The sequence below is a fragment of the Coturnix japonica genome, chromosome 1, assembly GCF_001577835.2.
Source record: "Coturnix japonica isolate 7356 chromosome 1, Coturnix japonica 2.1, whole genome shotgun sequence".
NCBI lineage: Eukaryota > Metazoa > Chordata > Aves > Galliformes > Phasianidae > Coturnix > Coturnix japonica.
The window spans coordinates 118,124,248-118,144,853 of NC_029516.1; the positions used below are offsets into that span (position 1 = coordinate 118,124,248).

A 20,606-nucleotide genomic window follows, 5' to 3' on the forward strand; every position below is an offset into this window, starting at 1 on the left:
TTCACTTTTTGATAATAACATGTACTTTAATGAGGCTCCTGGTTTTTCCTTAATGATGTATTTCCAAAGGAAAGAATCAGAGAGATCCAATCTGGATGCAGGAGTGAAAAGAACAGACATTAACCAGAATGTTCTCAAACTGATGCTCTCTGAAATGACTGAGAAGAGATGCAGCTAACCTAGGTCACCTGTGCTCATCAAAAGACAATGCTGCAAGTGCAATTAAAGCAACAGATGAAAGGAAACAGTCTGCTTGCAGTTACATAGCAGCTGGCAGATCTGGGAGAATTTCTGAGATCCTAGATGCAAATGCACACTAGACACCTCTTAACTCCCATCAAACCTTACGCAATCCACAAACTAGCTCTCTCCACAATGACTTGGTTTCCCTAGGAAAGAAACTCACGCAAAAAACAATGGAATGGAGCCTCAGCTTTTTTCTGCACAAGCTCTCTGATCTGGCCAGTTGCCTCAGGAAAGCGTGCACTTTTTGTTCAATCTAGATGCCTCCATATGCATTCTTTCATATGACTAGAGCAAAGGTTTTGGGAGATAGTCAACAGTTCCTGAGCTATAACAGACTAGTGGTAAAACTTCCAAATCTCGGTATGAAAAAATAATAAATATCTACTATTCATGACAAACTTAAAAATTAAATCATAACAATTCCCATTACACAGAAGTAACCTCTGCATTTAGATATACAAAAGTGCAGCATTTTATGAAAAAATTAGAAGAATCAATCAAAAATCTAAATCACATGGGAGAATATAAAAACATTTTAAAATGAAGTTAACATTAAAGGTGATGTCTCAATTGTTACTGCTTCCTCCCATCTAAATCTTATTTATTGTTTCCCTATCTGCAGGGTTCTCTCTTGGTAAGAAACATAATCCCAGTATATTACCCAATTATGAAAAAAGACTGAAGTTTTATTATCTGCTCTGTAGCATGCCCATTACATAATGTTAATTTCTTTCTAAGGAGACAGACCTGCCCCTCATAGCAAGGGATCCAGACAGACAGACACCAGCATCCTTCTAATGGGAGCAGATACAAATGACATTTCCCGTTTTGTCCTCTAGCACATAATAACAACACCACTTTCAAAGCTGCACTATTGCATTAATTCCTTCTCTCTCTTAGCTCTGTGGACCCTGGTGATAGATTTTTCTTTTTCTGCTAATTTTGAAGTAGCAGAAGCAATAAACAAAAAAAGGGTGGTCTTTTAATACTTTCATGTTTCCAAGATACTTTGTTTTGCCAGGCTGTGTTAAAGGTAAACTGAACTGACAAGAACTACATCACTGAGGACTTGATGTTTTCATGCTGTTTATTGAATCCACTATAGACTCTACTAACCCCATTATCATTAGTCCATCAAACCCAGCAAAAGTAAAACCACTGTCTGGATTCTAGATAAGTGTATCTAATCAGAGAGTCAATATTCCCCACTTTTTGTTAAACCACAGTGATGTAGGTGAAAGTTATCTGGCTGAGCCCATTCTGGTCTCTACTTGTTCTTTCTCACCTCCTTAATGATTTTGCTTGGTATCTCTTCTTCTCCTGACAGATGTGCAGTACTTCTTGGCTCTCAAAGTGCCAAATGGCTTCCCCTGGAAGCAATTCTGTAATAGTTCTTTATTTCCCTTAAGATACCAGTGAACTTGAGCAGACCTCACCATTTGGAGATGCATCACTATGACCTTCAGTATGGACCCTGAAAATGCACCAGATCTCAGACGCATGCCGAGCAACTTTAGCAAAAAAGTAGAAGAGTTAAGATGGAAAATAACCAGTAAAAATAAAGGATAAAATAAGAAGGTAGATAAAATAAAGATAACAGCTAAAAAATAAAGATAAAATAATAATAAATAAAATAAATCCAACCATTACAACAACTAAATAGAAAATGGAAATATAAAAACAATACAAAAACTAAATAGAAAATTCACTTATTCAAAAACACACTATGATTCTATTAGAAAACCCAAATTCAGCTTTCTGGGTGTGCTTCTAAGTCCATCTCTTGCATTGGAATGTAAGGAGACAGGGAAGGAAATAATTGCAGAACAGATATGACGGGTGTTTTTTGAAGCTGCCTTGTTGGTGGGTTACTTTGAGTTTTCTACTTTTATGTTTTATGGAATAAATACATGTGGCTACATCAGCATTTGTAAAAGTCTAACACTGTGGAATGACAGAATTACAAATGAGCATATCAGGTAATACCTGTGTGTACAGAAAGAAAGTTCCTACAAGGAACAAGTTAACTTGTCCTTAACCCAAACAAGAAAGAACTAGGCACAGCATTGTTGGGAGTTTGGGTTTGGGATCCACTTCTGACTATGACTTGTACAAGCAGCTCCATACTAGCCACTCAGTGTGTGTCCTGATGTTGAAACAAAACCCCCCAGAAAGGGGCAATTTTATCTTGCTTACAGAAAATTCTTTATTTGCAGAAGGTGCTGTTATGACTGTAACCGAGACAGATCAGATCGCTGTTCCAGAAATGTTCCCACATTGTTCTCATTGTCCTGTGATGCAATTGCTTCTTACAAATTGCCAAAAACAGTCATTCTTTCTTATGTAAAAAATGTGATGCAAGGGATTGTGATTGTTTGCTTATGTTACAGAGGTGATCTCTCTATGTCTAAAGTTAAAAAGTAGGGTTGCTAAGAGCTGAGGAGCGGTGATCAGCCTCTCCATACAGATCAGATTCATTTGCAAATCAGATACCACACTCCTAAACAAGTAAATAACAATAATACAATATGTAGAATGTTGTTTTGCGTTACATTTCCAGATGAAAGACATTTTCCTCATTCTTGTGAAACATTTTCTGCATTTGTATCACACTATTTGTATCACTTTAAAAAAAAAAAAATTAAAAAAAAAATAGAGAAATAAGATTGGATGCTTTGGGAAGATAAACTGTACCTGGGATTTTTGGGACTTGCAGTTTCCTTTTTCAAACCTAACTCAGAGCTGGGCATCCCAGAAAAGTAAGGGACAATATATGAATTACCACTTGCCACCAACTCTCCCTGATCTATGAGGCACTGAACATCCCTCAAGCTCAGGGAAGATGCAACGCCTTTTTCGATGGGTGACTAAATACAGAGCCAATGTCAGATTAAATCCAACATGCTTGTACTACAATGTGTTGTATAAACTTGGAATCGGTGTAGAAGCATGAAGTTGTAAATGTTTGGCAAGGTATCTCTGATATACCTCATACAGTGAGGCAGAAAGTTAAAAGAAAGATTAGCATCACACTGATATTTATGATACACACTAATTTGACATGAATATACCATAAGTTAGATTTAGAAAGTGTGACTTTACAGTGAATGTTTTTACAACAAGAATAATTTGGCCAATTTCACTGAGGTATAGTACAACCAATTGGAGTAATTTGATGCAAATTAGTATTCAAATATCTTGCAAAATATTATGAGTCTTGGCTTGACTAGGAGATGGAGGCTCAAAAAAGCAAGGAGATTCTTTACTCAGTATCTATTATAACTTAAGAAATGCATTGAGTTGTCCCAGAACAGAAAAACTGCTACAGCTAAAATATGCTTGTCACAAAATCTGAATCAAGAATTCCATTGGTGCCCCACGATATGGCTTAGCCCATTATAGAGAGCACAGATGGGAAGTTCACATTTGTATTAAAACTCCTTCTGCACATCGCAAGTCCTTCTCAGAATCTTTAATGCTACTACCCTTGAGACACAAACATTAAGCTGTGATCCCTCTGGTCTGTTCTATATCAGGAGGAAAATTCTTCCTTCAGACTATATTAATGATTCTACCGATGACACATGAGATGAAACAAAGCACAGCTTATACCACAAAACCAGCATTTGATTTTCTAGGCTAGGAGGAATAATAAAGAAACATATTAAAAGCGGTGATGACAGCCAGTTCTTCTGGCAGATTAATAACATGTGGCTCAAAGTACTTACTGATCATCTAAATTGCATATCCATAAGAGGTTTCATGTTCAAAGAGGTAACATTTGATTGAACCATGTTTATATTTAGAAAATAGGGATCATTTTTTTCAAGAACCACATTAGATTTTTTGTAATGATTTTCTTATTTCCCAACTATTTTGCTGCAATTTTTTACATGTCTTTGTAAATCACTTTAAAAAATTCTTGAACTTTCAGGAGACTAAAGGTACATGCTGTAAGGCCTGACTGAGCAAGCAAACCACCTGTAGCTGGCAAATTTACTTCCCCTTATTTTCAGCTGAACTGAAAACACTTGGATTGTTCATCAACATTCATATTCACATTCTATTGTTTTCACTAGGAATGGCATTCCAGGGATTCCCACCTTTTTCTGCCTGGCACTAATCCTTCAGTAATGTCAAACTGGGAGCAGTGGATCTTCTCACCTAGGAAAAGATAAAATTTGCTACAATAGCTCCAACTCTACTGCCTAAATATGAGGTGCTTTTTAAAAGAAGCAGTATTGCCAGAACAGCAGCAAGAAAAATAAAGCAACAAAACCACTTTAACTAACACAGTCTGATTATTTCTTTCATTTTGCACTGCATCTCAGTATAACTGCATCTGCTGTAGCTGTCATATTCTGTATTCTGAAGTCATGTCAAGAATCAAGGATAATCTTGTGCACATGGATGATAAGAGGTGAAGGTTTGTTTCTGGGCTGAAAAATGATCAGCTCAAACAGTTGTTGAGCACAAGTGGGTGCAAATATGCTCATGCTATTCTGCATTAGGCCTAGTAAAAGTGTGAAATTCCAGAACACCCAACAGTCCCAACAATTGATGATAAATCAGAACTGTAGATGCCAACTGTGTACCAGTTGCATTGCAGTTCTAATGGAAAAGATGTCTTTTGAATAGCTTGGCCATAGGGTCACAGAAGCATTTGTGAAATTGGAGTTGCTAGTGAATAGTTAGTGGTCCTCTCTGCAATCAACTCTTCAGCTTTTCTTCAACCAAGTATTTTATCTGAAATTCTCGAATTCCCTCAGAACAACAATCATGAAATAGAAGCCACTAATACAGTCATCTCTTTACACTCACTAGCTACCATGCTCCTAATGATTTGTCAAACAGTTTTGAATCTTTATAAAATTTTAGAATCTATGCTATCCCATGGCAGGAGTTCCACAATGGATCACACTTCTCATTTCCAGCCTGTATTTTGCTTTTTGTTTCTTACTTGTTCATTCCTGTGCTTTGTCCTTCAGACAGAATACCTCTTCTCCCTTACTGATGCTTATGTGAATCCTAGCTACCTTAATAAAATACTTTTTTCTGGCATTAGCCTATTCACACAATGCCCAATCAGTGCTAAATATAGATAACCAAGACAGTTTAATAAGGTACTTGAGCATCCAAAGTAGTACAGCAGTCTCCCTCAGCTCAGAGAGATAAATTAACACAAATGGAGAACCACTCTGATAGAACATTTTTAAGCAGGAGAAGTTGGAGCATCTAAAGCCAGTGCTACCATGTTTGCTACACTGGTATCAAGTCATATTGTTGATTTTCTTCTTTCCATTCACAAGGACACATTCACATGTTAATACCATGCATTAGAATTTATGCCAATGTCACAGCATATCTGTGCTAAGAAAACCCGCCTGCTACATGGCTGTTCAGATCAGTCCAACACGCAGGCTGTGAAAGAGCTGTCATGCTGCACAGTAGCTCTGCATAACACTGCTGCACGCATCTACATAAGGACTACAATAACATATGCTCACTTAATGTATGTCTGAATAGGCCAGATGATTCATCTCATTGTTTGACATGTACAAAACTGTAATGACAGAAAGTCTTCGGACTATTTCATTACTTTCTAATTCCTGTAAGTAAAGAGTTTGGAGTGCTTCAGGAATGGCCCTTGAGCAAGACTGACTGATCAGGTCAGCTGTTACTGCTGGAGATGCTCTCCACTTTATTGTCTGTCCCAAAAGTGTTCTTTATAAGGCAGTGTTCCTTTGGTGTAGCCAAAAACACACATTCAAAAATCACTTCAGAGCTGGATAACAAGTATGTCCCAAACAATCCTCTTTCACAAGATTTTCAAAGGGAAGGGTGTAGATAGGTAAGCCCTCTCAGCACACTGAGGTGGTCTCTTGTTTATAAACCACTGTTTTCTTCTTATTCATCCTGGTAAATGGACCAAGTAGAGCTCAGTATTCCCACTTAAGGATTATCAGCTGTCCTCAGAGCAATGCAGGGGTTAAGGAGTAAATTATTTGGCACTAGAAGAAAATTCTTCAGAAACAACTTGAGTTTAGTTTTTCACATTTCTGAACTATCAAGGGAAATTTATATAAAGGGTAAAAAGATTCAGATGTTTGCTAGTTTTTGTTTGTGTAGAGACATAGGGAGTATTTTCTAAAACTTGTGTGCTTACCTACCATGAAAGCTGCAGAGATTTGCCTGTGTGAAGGAGAAAGAACAAAAGGGATACAGGGGAAAGGAGTTCTGTGCACCATTTCTATCTTATCCAAGGACATAAGCCTTGGAATCCATAATAAATTTCTCTGCTCAGAAACTTGTCAGAGCAGGCAGCAATAAATCACTCAGGCACTCACTCAGTCATTCACTTCATAAGTCCCACTGCGTACCACATATCTTGAGACTGCTACGAATGTACATAACCCTGAAAATACAACAGATTTAGGGGAAAAAAAAAACCACCTCAGTTAGATTGGACATGTCTTACAATTATAGTAGTGCTAGACTTTTTCAAGGAAGGGAACAAAACTTACTATGAGCTTAAAAACAACACAAACAAACAACAACAACAACAAAACCCTCTTGTTATTAACATGTCTAAAAGGTTGAGAAAACTATAAGTTATTATTTTTATACACCTCCATGTGTTATTCCATCTCACAAGAAGCTATAAGGAATGCACATAGAACAAACTGGGACACATTTGGATTCTGCTTGATTCTGTGTAATCTCCAACTCCTAGATGGTAACATATGTATGTTTTCAGGAGTAGAAGGGCTCTGAACTACCAGATCTATAAGAGGAATCTCCTTCAAATCAGGATGTGATTTGTAACTGCCATGGAGCTGAGCCTTCTGAAGTTGGCACTGATACTACATCTCTTTAACTAAAAAGCATGGAGCATAGCTTACTGGCATTCAGTATTGCCTAGCTATTATTGGAGGTCTGAAGTGGCTTCCTTTGCTATTAGTGTCCATCTTCTTTGGATACTGCTAACATAGGACCTATCAATTTTATGTGGTAGATTTAATCAGTATCTCTGGACTGGGACTCCTCTGCCAGTACTACAACAAATCAGCAGTAGTTTGCCACAATGTAAGAGCAGTTTTATGCAGTAACTAAGCATAGTTGAGGCATGCATATATCAGTGACAAATGTTTATTAGCAGGAAGGCTCATTCAGGAGGTATTTGCCTCCTGCCCATTTAAGTATGCATACATTCCACACACCCTAACTAAGCACACAACTGTGTATTTTTTACCCAGGCTCACTTATCTGTGTTATATCACAAACCAGCAAAACATTGATAATGGGTTTGGGGAAGGATGTTGTTTACACTGGCAGATTTTCTGTAAATGCTTTCCTGGGGAAAAACAAGAATACATCCTGGATCAGCTGAAATCCAAATCCAGCTTCTAACTGAGGGTCACTGTTCACATATCAGTCATAAATCGATACACTTCTATCGAGGCAGTATATCTATCATAAAGACACCAGGGAGTGCTAACCTTTTATTGCTGCTTAAGCGTGGGCAGAGAAAACACTTAAATACTTTTTTTTTTTCTAAACAGAAAGACAATACATTTCCATTCACTTCCAGAGAACACAGATCCTGAAACCTGGATTTTATTAAAGGAAAAAAAGCTTTATTGGGTCCCTTTAAAAAATGTTTGTAAAATATTTGTATCATGCAACTTTGGATTACAAAACTGTGCAGGTCTATCTTTGAGCTCTTGAACTTTTTCAAATGAATCCACATGGAAAGAACTTTCTATCACAGAAATATGAGATCTCAGGATAAACTCACCTGACTTCTGTTTTCCATCCATTTCAATAATGTATTTGTTTTGTTCATTATTTGGGTTTTAAGTATACCAACCCGATATAGAATACAACGTTAGGACTAAAGAACATGCTAAGCAACAAAAGTGAAATGAGATTTACAGTATCTACACCTTTTAATTTAGATTATAAAAAAGAGGCATTACATGCTACTTGCTATAAACTCAGATGTTCAGTACTAATGCAGCTGGTCCCAAAGCTTTCAAAAGAAAACTGCCATTTGTCTTCTCATTCACATGTCACATGATTTTATAGCTTAACATAGCAATGACTGGAATGAATATATGCTCTTGTAAAAAGTGTGACTGTAGGATCAACTGATTAAGGCTGATTCTGGCAAAGAATAATAGAGTAAATCCACAGACAACTTCAGGGCATAAATCTCACTAGCTGGAATGCCAGGGAGGAAAAATATCACCGTGGTGTTTAAGCAGACCTAAGCATCCTTTACTTGTTGCAGAATGGTAATAAAAACTGTCAGAAATAAATAAATAAATAATCTCATACCTCTATGTGCTGCTCACAAACAACAATGAAGTGTTAAAACAGTACTTACAGCTCGAGAATATCAGTGGACAGGAGTGTTCATCCATTGGGAAGTTATGTAGCTGCAGCTGGCACTCAGCATTGATGGTAAGCCTGTAGAGAAACCGAGTGTCGGTCACTGCACCTCAGCAGTATGAGCAAAGGAGGAGGCTGAGCAGCCTTAGGTGGTCATGCAAGAGCTTTGATATCTGTAAGGCCTGAAAAGCTAAAATGCAGATCACCCATTGGCTCCTTAGGCCAGATACAAAACAATAGGAACTATCAAAAAACATAAGTAATTTCAAAAATGAGATTAAGAGCTTTCTGATCTAACAAAATCTGTGCATATGAGTTGTTGTTTTGGTTGGTTTTTTGTTTTTTTTTTTTTTGGAGATAATCATTAACTAAAATGGGATGGAATCAGCTGGCAACAAGACAGCTGATGTGTTTGTATATAAGTTCACAAAATTAAAATTTAATAAAGAAATCTTGTAGAATTAGAATTACTCAGGTTGAAAAAGACCTCAAAGATTATCAAGTTCAGCCACAGCCTAACCATATTACCCTAACTAACCACCCTCTGTTAAATCGTATCTCTGAGCACCACAAGGGAATATAGGGAATCCTCTCTTCATTTACTTACAGTGTAAAGTTAAAATCCCTTCAGTTGTTTTGGAATACTTCTCAAAAACGAGAACTCAGTACCCATTGGAAACCTTTTCTTTTGTGATACCTTTGCACTAAGGACACATTTAAAGATGACTGTTGGATGATCTTCAAGCTTAAAGACTACAAAGTGAACCTATTTACACAAGAATATTGCTTTAAGGGCTAGTTTATTGTTGAGTGTTTTTCAGGAAAAAAACATTAAATGCATGCCAGAAGTTATGTGTGTGTGAGAGACCCGTCATTTTGGTTCTTGGTGCTTTGTTTTCATTTTCTATTTTTATTTAATATTCAAAAGATTACAAACTGGATTGGGAAAAGTTGCGTATCAGATTTAGGGTGGCCCAGAGAAAATTTCTGTGCTGGAAAAGGTCACTTATGTGGAACTTCTGTTTTTAAACTGATCATAGAATAAAATTCAGAGTGTTACAGAAAGATTAACACCTAAAAGTAGTCAAGTAAGACAAGGAGAAGGCAAGAAGACTGTCTGAACCTTATACACAGAATGGCACCTTTTTCAGAATGGAGAATATTTATCAAAACACCACAGGAAACACATATGCAGTAGTTTCTGGTCCCATGCGATGCTAATTCTGTGTGGTCACCAAAGTCAGACAAATTACTTGTTTCTAAATTACAGAGTGATCAATGATCTTTCTAGCAATCTCTCACATTAAAAAAATGCCCAGTCTGACAATCCATTTGGTCAAACATTATTCACTTTTTTAATCTGCTTTAGGGAAATTCTGCAGCTCATATGACAAATAGTTTTTTACATAAGTATGTAAGTCAAACAAACAATAAAGGAGACACAACTTGTTCTGAAGAACTAAAGTCTTATGGCTACAGGTAAGAAAAAGGAAAAAAAAAAAAAAAAAGAAGAGGTGATTAAACTTGTAAACAGAAATAAGCAAGAACTCGTCACCATGGAGCAAGTCTATGAAAGGAAAGGCACTAAAGATGTCAGTAGCATTTCCAATTGTTCAATTTATTTATTACTGTTTCTGAAGGACTTGCTACTGGAGCCCAACTGCAATCAAAAGAACAACAACAATGCTGAAAACAATCAGTGCAGAAAATGCAGCGTGAAAGCCATGTTTCTGAGAAACTGCCCTGTGGATTTTGGCTTATGGTAGAACTCCCTTCTGAGTAATTCATCTCTTCAATAAATAAACATATTTTGATTTCCACAGGCTCTTTTTATGCAAATATATAAATTATTTCTAATACCATGTAGCTGATGGTATTATGAAGATAAAAATTCTAAAAGCTTTTCCTCCAGTAATTCATCCTTTGATGAGATATGACAGACTATCTTTCAGTGTGAATTATTTGAAGAATCAAGTACTAACATTATCATGAATCTGGAAATATTTTATCTGATTCTGCACCTAACACTGATCAGAAAGGTTTCTGGCAGGTTTTATGGAACCACATGCCCGCAGTTTTATTAAAAACAGTAAAAAAACAAAACCTGAGTTCCACAATTTAGATAGACTTGTTCCCTAGACTCACAGTTTCTTCTTCAAAAAAATGAGACTTTGCTTAAACTCTGCGGTACCTATACTGGAATATTTCACTGTTTGTCAAGCACTGTCAGGTAAAAATCTGGAATCAAGCAGCAGAGGAGAACAATGAAATTACTCCAGATCCAAAAGTGCAAGAAGCATGCTGAATGCTCACCTGAGGGTGTACAGGATCTTGCCATCATTCCATATTCGGAGGAGCTGGTTTGGGGTGGTAATCCAGTGTGCATCAGCTGTCTTGGAGTTACGAAAAAATGTGTCTGGGATCCAGATCAAACCAACCATGTTGCTGTTCAGAGTCAGTATTTTCATGGTGCTGTTGAAACGAAGGCGGCTGTCTGTCCACGTCTGAGCAAAAAATATATCAATTTGATATTCCTGCAATGAAAGCATGATATACAAATTGAAATCAGTTTCATATATCTTACTACATTTGTTCTTTGATGAGCTCTATCTGGATGTGGAGCAGGATACATTCAGGCAAATGGTGCTGTGTTTTCCTTTTTAATTTTTTCTGCCTGAAACAATTGATTCATTCTTATTATTTATTCTTTTTCCTCTAGTTACCTCTGAAGACAGGCTAATCATCTCCATTACCTTGAGTCTGTTCTGTAATAATTTTGGCACCGGTACATTCTACTGGTACACAGCTACAAGATACAATTTGTAGACACATCTCTCTCATAGGTTAGAATGATGAAAGGTGCAAAAAATAAACAACGCAGATAAGCTGGGGAATAGCAAGTTCCCTTGACTTTCACAGCACACTTTTTTGTTTGTTTTGTGAGCAAATTCAATAAAATAATAATTCTCTTTCTTCCTAACTGATCAGCCACACTTTTACAGCAGAAGTACAGTTTGTGTACTTCAAGTGCTAAGAGCTGTGCAGTCACTAACATTCTGCCCTCACTATACTAGTTGCATTGTTTACGTTAATATAATACTTTCTCTCACTCCATGTTTCCTGTTTTGTTACTATAAATAAGCACACCAGGTATAACAATGCAGAAATTAAAATACACACATGTACAGACAAAGCCATATAGGTGAACACAGAAACACACTCATATATGGCATTTAATAGCCCACAGAATAAGCTGTGTTAAAAACAGCATTTGGACCATGATCTCTGGTGATTTGAAGCCAGGAAAGCTCATATTTGTATTTGTCTGTCTTATGTCCCTTGCCCTACTTCCATACTGCTCTACCTGTGAATCCTGTGGAAATATCTGGTCATGCCACAAGAGACCCTGTCAGTGTTGCAGGGGAGCTTCATCCACAGCAGGGATGGTGTTTGCTCCCAGGACACAAAATGTGTGCTCTGCCATGCAGGCAAATGCAGGGCTGAGTAGATCAGGGGAAGTAAACTCCTTATGTCACCTGGGATGTGCACTCTTGCTAGATCTAAACAATGGGGAATTTAGACCTTCTAGTATGTCTTTGCTTTTGATCACTTTGAACTTGTTTTTATTGCTTTTTCATTTCTTACTTCCCAGGTTTCTCATTTAATAGATTCCCTATTGTGGAAATAAATGCTACTACATCAATAGCATTCTATATTATTTATAGAGAGAGGAACCTGTAGTCTGAACTGAGGACAGCATTTTTTGCTAAAAGCACCTGGTTCCCCTGCTCTACTAAATTTTCAGCAAGCTATCCTTCTATAACATAAGGAAACCTAATTCACTGACACCATAATCCTGGTCCTAACCATCCTCGGGGCCTCTCATCTCTAAATGGCAAATGATCAATAGGTGAAGAAGTGGTGCTAGTATTTATCCATATATCACCTTCAGAATTAAAGCCAAGGCATCAAAGGAATTAAGGACCAGTTTTCTTCATACCCTATCTCACTGCTATTTTTCATTGTATTAGCTTTATTTTCTTGGTGAAGCTGACAGATTTAAATCTGAAGAGACTCTTCTTTCATCTCAATGAGATGAGATGTCTTCACACACTTAAAGGGTGCAATATACTATACACAGCACATCTTTATTGGTACCCAGAGTGCTGATCTTGTTTTATTACACTGAACTCTCTATCATTTTATCCTTGAAAGACCAATGACAAGAGTTACTCTGACACACTCAGACTCTACAGAAAGGCATGTGCCAGACATGTCTATGGGTTTCTCTAAATGCTGAGTGAGTAGAACTGCTTTTTTTAGCTCACATGTGGGAATCAATATTTATAGAATCAAAGATCATTTGTATACAGCTGGCTAATGATGGTTCTGTCTTTTCACAGAACAAGCTTTTGCAGCATATTCATATTTGAGGTTATTTTATATGAGAGCTTTATTTTGACTGTCAAATGTTTACTAAATATAGAAGAAGCCATAATTTCTTTCTGGTAAATTGTGCATATTTAATGATTTTCAGAATTTTGGGATTTAAGATATTCAGGATTTCACTCCCTCTGAAGGAACATTAGCTCCTGAAGAGAGTCCTGACAATGCACTGCAGCTAGATCTAGGGGATCTGAGCACACTGGGCACTAGAAGCAGGCAGGTACTACTCTGTGGATTCCATCAAAGCGCAGTACTCAGTCTGAGAAATAAATCACATTAGCCTAGAAACAAGGCTGCTCTGACACCACTGTTTAGCTCCCACTTGGCTTTTCCATCATTTATTACCGCAGTTAGAACACCTCAGAAATGATCTTTCATCCAGATATCTCCACAAGGAGCTACTGTAGCTTTGTTCACCTTAATAATAATGTTATGGCTCAAATTTAAAGATTCACAGATCTTCTGTGTGAGTTAGTCTGTTAAAAATATGCTTTTCTTTTTGAATACATCGGTCATGAAAAGAAAAGTGATGGTTTAAAAAGGAAAGCCAGTGAAAGTTTGAAAGTAAAGCATTTACTTTTTCAGCACTTTATTTCTATTTTTTAAAAATTATTGTCAACATTAAATCAGAATGAACAAAAATTTTGCCTCTACAGAACTTTTTTTTTTTCCCCCCCAGTAAAAATAAGCACATTTCCTTATAATATGTGAATTTCAATTTCATCTTTTATACTCTCTCTAATAATCCTTTTTAGGAGATGTTGGATCAGTACAGCCTTTATACTGTTCTTTGCAATTGCTTCAGTTTTCAACTGAGCAAACAGAGGGGCATGATAGTCATATATTCACGCCACAAGGAAGAAACAGGTTAGTTTCTAGGCTGAAACTCAGTTCTTCACTTCTAATGGAGCTGGCTCTATGCACACTTCAGTAAAATTACCTTTATCTTCACTGAAAAACAGACACTCAGTTCTCATTGAAGTCAAAAGCTTCTATGTGCAGCTTTGCACAAAGCTAGTACAGTGATCTCAAACCCATAGTGCCCAACAGGAATTGACAGGACAAAGATTCCTTTGTTGGTCCCACACACAAGTTAATAACCAAACAAGACAAGGTAGGATAGAATATACAAAATAACACTTTTCTTTTGTTATCTAATACCTGCCATTTAGATGAATGCCTATGTTCAATGTAAGTTCTTCCTGAAAGTCAGTGGTTGCACTGAGTATCCAGGCAAGACGCCAAGGTTTCACTAAAAAGATGCCTCAGATGAAGCTACATGCTAAAGCTCTTATACTGCTCTTTATGTTCTACTGTTGCTAATGTCCTGATTCTTTCTTTACCCATTTAATTTTAATTTTAAATTTTTTTTTTTGCAGCCAACACTGATAATTACAATGTACACAAGAACAAATTAAAATAAACATTTTCAGCTTCTCAGTTGCAGAAAGGTGAAATTGCGTTCTCTAAAAATTGACGCCAGGTTCAAATACAAGAAGGCATTTTGTCAACATATTTTCTTGTCTTGCAGGCACTTTGTCATGCCACCAGAGCAGGCTCAAGACTTTTCCTGTTGTATTCACATTGTATCTGGACATACTAACTGTAGCTATGCTCCATAGCCCCCGCACTTCTGAAAAGACATCCTCCTTGAAAAGAAGTAAGGGGCAATTATATATCAAAAAACAGACCTACATGTTAACATGAAGGGAAATGGTAGGGAAATCTTATTTCTTATTTTTTTCTGCAATAAGAAAATTTCTCTGATGAAAAATTCAGCTATAAACCTGAAGGCACTGATAGAAGAAGACATTATCAGCTTTAACAGATTTAACATTATGTTTGGCTTTGCAAAAGTAGATGTGTAGAGCATGTTAGAAGTGTAATTTAAATTTCCTACACTTACAAACTTCATAAAAAGGGAGCCCCCTTGCAGCAAAGTTTTGCAAACTGTCCAACTGTATGGAAAACACATTATTTCCTGTTCTATGTTCACAATGGTACACTAAATAAATCTAAGAAATTGGAAGAGCGGGAAGGTGAAACTAGAATATAACAATATGTACACAACTTAGACCTTTTAAGAGTATTTAAATTTTCAAGAAATTTTTAGGAAATTCCCATTTTTTCTCTTTTTTACAAATATTCGGTACAATCTGAAAGCAACAAAATGGGGTTTTAAAATAGGTGATAACAACACTCACTTAACTTTCATGAGTAACCTCTAAAAACAAGAAAACATTATCCTTTCACCTTTATTGCATACAAGCAGTCATTTCATGGAGAACATTTCTGTCTTTTCCAGTGCTCAGTCTGTCCTTTATCAGCTCTCAGTCTGAAACTTTTCTTGAGAAAGACAATGTAATGAGATAATTAGAAAAAGAGTCTGAGTTGTTTTTATTTATTTTTTTTTTAAATTAATTTAATTAGATTATGTTTTTCTGGCTTTGTAGTGAACAGAGCAGTAAGCTAGAGACAATTATTCTTTCTTTCTTTCTACTCATTTGTCTACAGGGTATGACATAACCCAAAAGCAACAGCAGTATTACCAGCCACAAATAGTGACACACAGACGGGGTTCAGACGATTTGGTTTTATCATCTTATTTTGTTTTCACATTTTCAAATATTTTTACTGTGGTTTAATTTGTCCCTTAAAAATCAAGTCAGCAGTAAATTATTTGCCCTCCTACTGTTCAGGAATGATTAATGACTGGAAACATCTTGGAAGTGTTGTGGCTTGAGGTATCCTTAGTCACAGAGAAAAAAATACTTTGTTTTCAACCAAGTTGTCAATTTTTTTCTCAGTCAAAAGAGGAGCTAACATATGTTGTCATTAAATGAAGCTTTTCTCCTACCACAGTGTATCATTTTAGCTGTGGGTTAATCCTGGAAAATACTATTTAATTGGCTGTCACAGTTGGATGATCTGTTTGGATGACTATGGATAATAGCATGGTATGCCTTTGTTGCTTCTGCTGTAGCCTTCTCATTTTCTGTATTTTCACAGTTCTAACAACAGTAGCAAGAACAGTGTCAAGAGTCTTGTTCTTGGAAGACACATAAAAATTTCCTGCATGATGCTTTCCAGGTTCTTACTATTGCTTGTCAGAAAATGCACCACCACCACAAGACTAAACTTCCTATTATCTCATTTGCTTCTGACTTCATAGCTATTGCAGTTTTTTCCTGACCCATTCATAATATTTTCTCTAATTCCTCTAAATTTTTGTTGTTGTTGCTTTATTTGTTTTTTATTGCTGAGGCTATATTTTGTTGATGGATTACCTCTCATTAAAGCTATTACTGAGACTTCTACAAGGCTGTCAAGCAATCAGCTAAAAACACCTAAATAATTAGAGTCCAATTTAGATTATGATCATTTTGTACCCTCCATACCCCTTGTATAATAATATATCAAAACACTGCATGCACTATTCCATTGGCTTGAAATTAGCCCAATAAACTGTATAAAAGACAAAATCACCTTTAGTTACAAAAAAGGTTGACTTCACCAAAGTAGCTGATTCTATTTGTTACCCTTAAACTGTTCTGTAAATTACTGAGCACCATTTTACATTTAATTCCAAACTATTCTGTATGAAGTGTGCTTAAAAAAAAACAACACCTCAAATGGTAGACCATTGTGTTCAAGCAACAACACAGAAAATTACAGACAGGTTTATTCAAGGAAGCAGGGGAGAAATGAAGCTTCACAGTTCAAACAAACAGAGTAGTTTAAAAATACTCTTCAGAAACAGGAGACAGAACAAACCAAATTCAGTCTCCTGTGACAGGGAGTGCCTGCAATTTTTGTCAGTCACTTCCACTTCTTTTGATCAGCCTGGATGGATCATTCACAACTGTAGTCTCAGTTCATAATTTGAGGTCATTTTCTGCCTCAGTTCTCTGAACTCCTCACTGAGTCCTTGTCCTTAGCAGAAATTTGTTTCTTTTTTATTCAGCAACATGGTTCTGTTGTCCTCCCAGCAGACCACACCAGCCCTCTCTACTCTGCTCTTGTGAGGCCCCATCTGGAGTACTGTGTCCAGGTGTGGAGCCCTCAGTACAAAAAAGATATGGAGATTTTGGAAAGGGTCCAGAGGAGGGCCACAAAGATGATCAGGGGGCTGGAGCACCTCCCCTATGAGGACAGGCTGAGGGAGTTGGGTTTGTTCAGCCTGGAGAAGAGAAGGTTGCGGGGTGACGTCATTGCAGCCTTTCAGTACCTGAAGGGAACTTACTCCCAAGAGGGGAGTAAACTCTTCGAAAGGGCTGATAATAGCAGGACTAGGGGAAATGGTTTTAAGTTGAAGGAGGGAAGATTTAGGTTGGATGTTAGGGGAAAATTCTTTACTAGAAGAGTGGTTAGGTCCTGGAACAGGCTGCCCAGTGAGGTTGTGGATGCCCCGTCCTTGGAGGTGTTCAAGACCAGGTTGGACGGGGCCCTGGGCAACCTGATCTAGTACATGTGTATGTTTGGTGGCCCTGCCAGGCAGGGGGGTTGGAACTACATGATCCTTGAGGTCCCTTCCAACCCGGGTCATTCTGTGATTCTGTGATTCTGTGTGATAGAGCAAAATCTTTGAAAGTTGGGAGCTCCCTTCTTTCTATACTCAGACACAGCACACAACCAGACACTTTCACAAATTTTTTTTTGAGATGCCCTTGCCACAGCTGATGCCCAAGGAGGTTGTGGATGCCCCATTCCTGGAGACATTCAAGGCCAGGCTGGATGTGGCTCTGGGCAGCCTGGTCTAGTGACTGGTGACCGTGCACATAGCAGGAGGGTTGAAACCAGATGATCATTGTGGACCTTTTTAACCTAGGCCATTTTATGATTCTATGATTGTATTAAAAGTACAAAAGCAAGGCTTTGAGATACTTTGTTTTATAGGAAATGTACCAAACATTCAAGTGACATCCATACTGCCTGATTATTTAGTCTGCCATTTGTCTTTACACCCACAAGAATGTTAGGAGAAGGTAATCTTTCTATTGTTTGAAGTTCATTTTCAATTAAAGAATATTTTTTCCAGCCCAACTGATTACTGAAAGAGAAGTTTAAACTGAATTGTCAAATATTACCCTGCAAAGGTTAAAACTGGAAGGACTGATTCAGCCTTCTCTTTAGTAGTGTGGCATATGAATGACAGAGGAAATACTCCCTGAAATGTAGAAAATGTATAAGGTAAAATGAATAGCATATTTCATTGGTAGCATGTATTAAAAATTCTTTTTTTTTTTACCTTTTTGATAAAAAACAAGCCTCTGTGAAGACAACAATTCTCACACGACTCCTTAAAGTTCACCTAGCTTTGTGTCTCACTTCGGGTAGATGAAGTAGAATATTACTTCCACCAGAAAATTTTCCCAGTGTAGCTCTACCAGTACAGAGCTGTTAAGTTTTTGGAGGCTGCTCAGGAGCTGAATATGTACACAACCTACAACAGCAGGTTTCAGGGGCTCAGGGACAGAACATCATGTTTCATGTTCCTACTCTCCACATCCTGCTATTTCAATTCTTTATTTTTGCTCCACCTCCAACTCTTCTTACTCTGAGAGGTGGAAGAGCTCAGGAAATGCTCCCCTACATCTGAGCTTTTCTCTTAATCTAAGTTTACCTTTACTAGCAGCCTTGACTCTGCAGCTTCAAAAGATGCCCAAAATAAATACATGAACAACAACAACAAAAAACAAACAAATAAACAAACAAAATTATTACTTTTACAGTGGCAGCAAATATGTACTCCAGAGAACTTTCCAAACTACTCAGGGCTATTCAGGTTAACAATGGAAAAATATTTTAGAGAGCAGTTACAATCGTCTCCATAGCTGAACAATTTGAGTACAAAATAATAATAATAAAATCTCATCACAGCCTCAGCAGGCATCGCAGAGGAAGGAGGATGGAAGCTCACCTATCTCACTCTAGTGTTGCCCTCTGGTTTAGAACATAACTTCATTGATTTCTTGCTATTCTACAGGATGAAAGACATCTAACCTCACACTAAAACAAACAAAAAAATACAATTAAGAAAAGTCATGTAGCATTTCCTCTCCCTGAGGAAACACTTATCTGCATCGCTGCACCTATTCTGGCTCATTGGAGCCTAGCTCCAGTCCTCTGTATTCTAAATAACTTCTAACACCCAGTAGAAGGAAGACCCAGAGATGATTTTCATGGTCCATTTTCATAAATTCCTCCATGCCTCCTCCTCACTCACTGATGAATTATCTTTTCTGGTTCAACCAACCATGCAACAATCACAAACACAGCATGACATTAGAACAAATACTACTTATTTTAGAAAAACAGTGGTAGGTCTGTTTTTTTCACATCACTTTTAGTAGAAGAGTCAACGCTGTTGCTGAATATTCTAGCTAATCATTTCATTCTGTGACTTTTCTGCTCATCTCTTTTTCTCATAGAGCATATCCAAAACATCCTGGTTGCTATGATTGCTCTACAGCTGCACATACACAGAGGGTGTGAAGAGGGCTAGGGTTCATGACCTGTTGCAGGCAGGACCTGATGATAAGCCCTGTTTTAGATGACTCTGAACCTTCTGTACTTAAACCTGGTTTATTTAGAATAAGAGCTATCTAAAAAATACAAGGAAGACAGTGAGGAAATAAAAGGTGGGGTAATAGATAGCAGACAGAAGATTTTTGGTCACTGTATCTGTGGTCAGCGTAATGCAAATTGGTAATCAGTCACACCTAAGGAAGTTGTTGTTGGAAGAAACAATATTATTGGAATTCACAGAGTAAGTACTATGCCCACTCTTGACTTGCAATTTAATGCTTTACAAAGACAACAGGCATAGAGACAAAGATTCTAAAAGCTTAATTCTACGTGGAAAGAAACCAAGGTTTCTTTTGAACTAATCAGAATTTAGTGAGACAAATGAACATGGACTAGCTTGAGTTCTGTTGAATTAGTAAAGAAATAAAAATAATCACTGAACAGAATAAACAAAGAAAAATAAGATTAGTCTGTGAATAAACAGTAATGACTGCACTTAAAACAATAAAGTACAATATTCATGTCTCCTGAGTATATTTGATATCCAAAATGTTATAAAGCAAATTATAAAGATACTCAATATTTTTCAAATATTACAACAACAGATGTATCAACATTACAGTCTTATAATTTGAAGTGTTAGTTTATTCAAAACAGAAGCTAAACATCCCCGTCCACAAAAATAAATGTACTTTCAGAGACTGAAAACAATACCTTATGCAAGTAATCTCTGTTAAAATATTTAATGATGGAGAGGGTGCCTTTTGACCAAGAAAGTGGGAGAGCATTTTGAAATATCTTTTATTGTCATTGGCAAGTCAGAAAAGCAGATGTTACCATAATGTTTTTATGTGTACTGACCCTCAGCACAAGAGCTGCTGTAAAGGAATGGGAGAATGGACGGTGATGTAAAGACACACATCTTGGTCTGAAGGAGCAGGTACAGCAAGGATCTCTTGCAGAACCACAGGCGAGAGAAGAACTGGTAAGGA

The 20,606-nt window shown here is 37.1% G+C and overlaps 1 protein-coding gene across 3 annotated transcripts in view; it reads right to left on the reverse strand.

The window, feature by feature from the left end:
* The window catches only part of GABRG3 (gamma-aminobutyric acid type A receptor subunit gamma3), a 288,663-nt gene that overhangs the window by 126,790 nt on the left and 141,267 nt on the right, over positions 1-20,606 (reverse strand). For all 3 annotated transcript variants that reach the window (XM_032441559.1, XM_032441558.1, XM_032441560.1), the window contains exons 4-5: positions 10,954-11,174; positions 8,636-8,718 (exon numbers count right to left, since the gene is read on the reverse strand). In XM_032441559.1, the coding sequence (XP_032297450.1) occupies positions 8,636-8,718; positions 10,954-11,174 (304 nt within the window). The remainder of the gene's footprint in view (positions 1-8,635; positions 8,719-10,953; positions 11,175-20,606) is intronic.